The sequence below is a fragment of the Oncorhynchus nerka genome, unplaced genomic scaffold (genome assembly GCF_034236695.1).
Source record: "Oncorhynchus nerka isolate Pitt River unplaced genomic scaffold, Oner_Uvic_2.0 unplaced_scaffold_1196, whole genome shotgun sequence".
In the NCBI taxonomy this organism is placed as follows: domain Eukaryota; kingdom Metazoa; phylum Chordata; class Actinopteri; order Salmoniformes; family Salmonidae; genus Oncorhynchus; species Oncorhynchus nerka.
The window spans coordinates 124,883-129,511 of NW_027040136.1; the positions used below are offsets into that span (position 1 = coordinate 124,883).

A 4,629-nucleotide genomic window follows, 5' to 3' on the forward strand; every position below is an offset into this window, starting at 1 on the left:
TTACTAGGGGGTTCCTTAACTAGGGGGTCCTTTACTGGGGGTCCTTTACTGGGGGTCCCTTTACTAAGGGGTTCCTTTACTAAGGGGATACTTTACTAGGGGGTTCCTTTACTAGGGGGTTCCTTTACTAAGGGGATCCTTTAATAGGGGGTTCCTTAACTAGGGGGGTCCTTTACTAGGGGGGTCCTTTACTAGGGGGGTCCTTTACTAGGGGGTTCCTTAACTAGGGGGTTCCTTAACTAGGGGGGTCCTTTACTAGGGGGTACTAGGGGGTTCTTTACTAGGGGGGTCCTTTACTAGGGGGTTCCTTTAATAGGGGGTTCCTTTACTAGGGGGTTCCTTTACTAGGGGGTTCCTTTACTAGGGGGTTCCTTTAATAGGGGGTTCCTTTAGCAGGATATCTAGGATGTTTTTGTTACTACTTCAGGGCCATTTCTTCTTCTCCTGTATTTGACACAGCACTCACCAATCATATGTTTGTCCAAACGTCATTTACTGTTTCATCCTGTCAAATTTTAGCATTTTAATAATCATAATGTAATTATATTAATTAAATTAATATAATTCCTTACATTTAAACTTTTGTAAATATCTGGGTTAATTGTGAGGTGAACAATTTAATGTTGTGCACTGAGAGACGATAACATTCAACCGTTAATGTCTTAGTCAGATCCATCATCGACACCTACTTAGTCCCTATGTGTGTCATTTCAAATGTCTTTTTACTGTTGTTTTATTTCTTTACCTACCCACACACACACACACACACACACACACACACACACACACACACACACACACACCTTTTTTTTTCGCACTATTGGTTAGAGCCTGTAAGTCATCATTTCACTGTAAGGTCTACTACACCTGTTGTATTCGGCGCACGTGACAACTTTGATTTGATTGACAGATCATCTTTTAAACTATAAACAGGATTTTATCCAAACACACTATAAAACATGTACAGCGACAGTCTCCAGTTACCGTATCCTCCATCTCCCCTGTACTCGGGAACCTTCTAGGCCTTCATGTGTTTCTTTAGCTAATCCAAGTCACAGGCCTCCAACCTCAGCAAAGCTATAACCCCATCCCCCACCCCCCCCCCACCCCAAAGAAACGATATAATGATGCTGTGGTCTATCAGCTACATAGTTTGCCTATTAAGGGTCACAGAGCCGTAGACCAGTGTGCACTTTGCCTGCATCCCAAGTGGCTTCCTATTCCCTATATAGTGCACTACTTTTGACCAGGGGACCATAGGGGACTGTATAAGGTGCTCTGGTGAAAAGTGGTGCACTATATATGTGAAGGCAATAGGGTGTCATTTAGGAGGCTCTTTTCCTAGGTGAATGGATTTCACCGTTCTCACGTGACCTGTTGTGAGGCTCTCTGTTGCGGAGTCAGCGTCCAGGCCAACGGTTTCTGACCAGGTTAACATCATTTTCCTGACGCTGCTCCGCCTCCTGTGTGAGAACAACAGGCTGCCGCTGCGATGGGCAGTTCTGTATGTTTCCGACACCCACCGTCCTTATCCGTGAGATCAGAGTTAGAGGAGGGTGGATCGTCAATCCGTCTGTTTGCGTTCGGACCCGAAAACCACAGTTAAATCCCCTTTCTTCCTGCAGAGGAATCAAAAACTCATGGAGGAATAAAATGTATTCAGCAGATGGGGAAATCTGGGAAATGGAAACACCACATTTGTTCAAGAGGTCAAGTTTTGTAGATTTTTTTATTTGATTAAATGTTTTATTTAACCTTTATTTAACTAGGAAAGTCAGTTTTAAGAAACAAAATCTTATTTCCAACGATTGGCCAACCCCAGCCTAACCCGGACGATACTGCGCCAATTGTGCACCGCCCTATGAGACTCCTAAACACTGCCGGTTGTGATACAGACCCGTGTCTGCCAAGCAGTGCCCTTAGACCGCTGCGCCACTCGGGAACCCAGATGATGACGATGATGATGGTGGTGGTGGTGAGGCCGGAGGAAGTGGAACTCAGCGGGTCTAGTGTTTATAGCAGAAGTACAGATGCCCATAGACACCAGGCTCATCTACTTCACATTCTGGGGTTTCAGGAAGAATTCTGAATGATTTATAAATATGCTAAGGCGTGCGTCTCGGGAGGGGCGTGTGTAACTGGCGCAGGCCATCACCTGACACTTCAGGGGTCCAGGCTGAAACTTTGGCTCTTGTCCGAACACAGGGCCATGGCCCTGGGGTCAGGGACCTCATGGTAATCAGGGCTCCTGCAGCACACTCCTCCTCTGTGGACCCGCCCCTGACCACATCCTGCAGCACACCCCTCCTCTGTGAACCCGCCCCTGACCACATCCTGCGTCGTTGTTGGGGATGTCACGTATACAGACCCAGTCCTATGACCAAGCCTGAGCCCTGCAGCAGCTATACGCCCAATCACCAGACCCAGACCCAGACCCAGCTCCAGGCCTTTACTCCTCCCAGACCCAGCTCCAGGCCCAGCTCTAGACCCAGCTCCAGGCCTTCACCCAGACCCAGCTCCAGGCCTTTACTCCACCCAGACCCAGCTCCAGACCTTTACTCCACCCAGACCCAGCTCCAGGCCTTTACTCCACCCAGACCCAGCTCCAGACCTTTAATCCACCCAGACCCAGCTCCAGACCCAGCTCCAGACCTTTACTCCTCCCAGACCCAGCTCCAGACCTTTACTCCACCCAGACCCAGCTCCAGGCCTTTACTCCACCCAGACCCAGCTCCAGACCTTTACTCCACCCAGACCCAGCTCCAGACCTTTACTCCACCCAGACCCAGTTCCAGGCCTTTACTCCACAAAGACCCAGCTCCAGACCCAGCTCCAGGCCTTTACTCCATCCAGACCCAGCTCCAGGCCTTTACTCCATCCAGACCCAGCTCCAGGCCTTTACTCCATCCAGACCCAGCTCCAGGCCTTTACCCAGACCCAGCTCCAGGCCTTTACTCCACCCAGACCCAGCTCCAGACCCAGCTCCAGGCCTTTACTCCACCCAGACCCAGCTCCAGGCCTTTACTCCACCCAGACCCAGCTCCAGACCCAGCTCCAGACCCTTACTCCACCCAGACCCAGCTCCAGGCCTTTACTCCACCCAGACCCAGCTCCAGGCCTTTACTCAATCCAGACCCAGTTCCAGACCTTTACTCCACCCAGACCCAGCTCCAGGCCTTTACTCAATCCAGACCCAGCTCCAGGCCTTTACTCCACCCAGACCCAGCTCCAGACCCAGCTCCAGGCCTTTACTCCACCCAGACCCAGCTCCAGGCCTTTACTCCACCCAGACCCAGTTCCAGACCCAGCTCCAGACCCAGCACCAGACCCTTACTCCACCCAGACCCAGCTCCAGGCCTTTACTCCACCCAGACCCAGCTCCAGGCCTTTACTCCACCAGACCCAGCTCCAGACCCAGCTCCAGACCCAGCTCCCCACCCAGCTCCAGGCCTCCACCCAGACCCAGCTCCAGACCTTTACTCCACCCAGACCCAGCTCCAGACCCCAGTCCTGCTCTATACCTCTACAGCCCCAGTCCTGCTCTATACCTCTACAGCCCCCAGGTCTGCTCTATACCTCTACAGCCCCCAGTCCTACTCTATACCTCTACAGCCCCCAGTCCTACTCTATACCTCTACAGCCCCCAGTCCTACTCTATACCTCTACAGCCCCCAGTCCTACTCTATACCTCTACAGCCCCCAGTCCTGCTCTATATGTCTACAGCCCCCAGTCCTGGTCTATACCTCTACAGCCCCCAGTCCTGGTCTATACCTCTACAGCCCCCAGTCCTGCTCTATACCTCTACAGCCCCCAGTCCTGCTCTATACCTCTACAGCCCCCAGTCCTGGTCTATACCTCTACAGCGCCCAGTCCTGCTCTATACCTCTACAGCCCCCAGTCCTGCTCTATACCTCTACAGCCCCCAGTCCTGCTCTAGTCCTCTACAGCCCCCAGTCCTGCTCTATACCTCTACAGCCCCCAGTCCTACTCTATACCTCTACAGCCCCCAGTCCTGGTCTATACCTCTACAGCCCCCAGTCCTGCTCTATACCTCTACAGGCCCCAGTCCTGCTCTATACCTCTACAGCCCCCAGTCCTGGTCTATACCTCTACAGCCCCCAGTACTGCTCTCTACATCTTCCTCATCACAGAACATCCAGACCTCTTCTCCATCACAAAACATCCAGACCTCTTCCTCAATTTCAGAACATCCAGTCCTCTTCCTCATCACAGAACGTCCAGACCTCTTCCTCATCACAGAACATCTAGACTTCTTCCTCAATCAAGGAAACATCCAGACCTCTTCTCCATCACAGAACATCCAGACCTCTACCTCATCACAGAACGTCCAGACCTCTTCTCCATCAAAGAAAATCCAGACCTCTACCTAAATCACAGAACATCCAGACCTCTTCCTCAATCACAGAACATCCAGACCTCTTCTCCATCAAATAACATCCAGACCTCTTCTCCATCACAGAACACCAAAGCCTCTTCCTCAATCACAGAACATACAGACCTCTTCCTCATCACAGAACATCCTGACCTCTTTTCCATCACAGAACATCCAGACCTCTTCCTCAACACAGAACATCCAGACCTCTTCTCCATCACATAACATCCAGACC

At 51.3% G+C, this 4,629-nt stretch overlaps 1 protein-coding gene across 1 annotated transcript; it reads left to right on the forward strand.

The window, feature by feature from the left end:
- Positions 1–2,232: 2,232 nt before the first annotated feature.
- LOC135569114 (uncharacterized) lies at positions 2,233–4,392 on the forward strand. The gene has a single exon (XM_065015959.1). It carries the CDS (start codon positions 2,233–2,235, stop codon positions 4,390–4,392), a length of 2,160 nt encoding a protein of 719 aa, XP_064872031.1.
- The last annotated feature ends 237 nt before the right edge of the window (positions 4,393–4,629 follow it).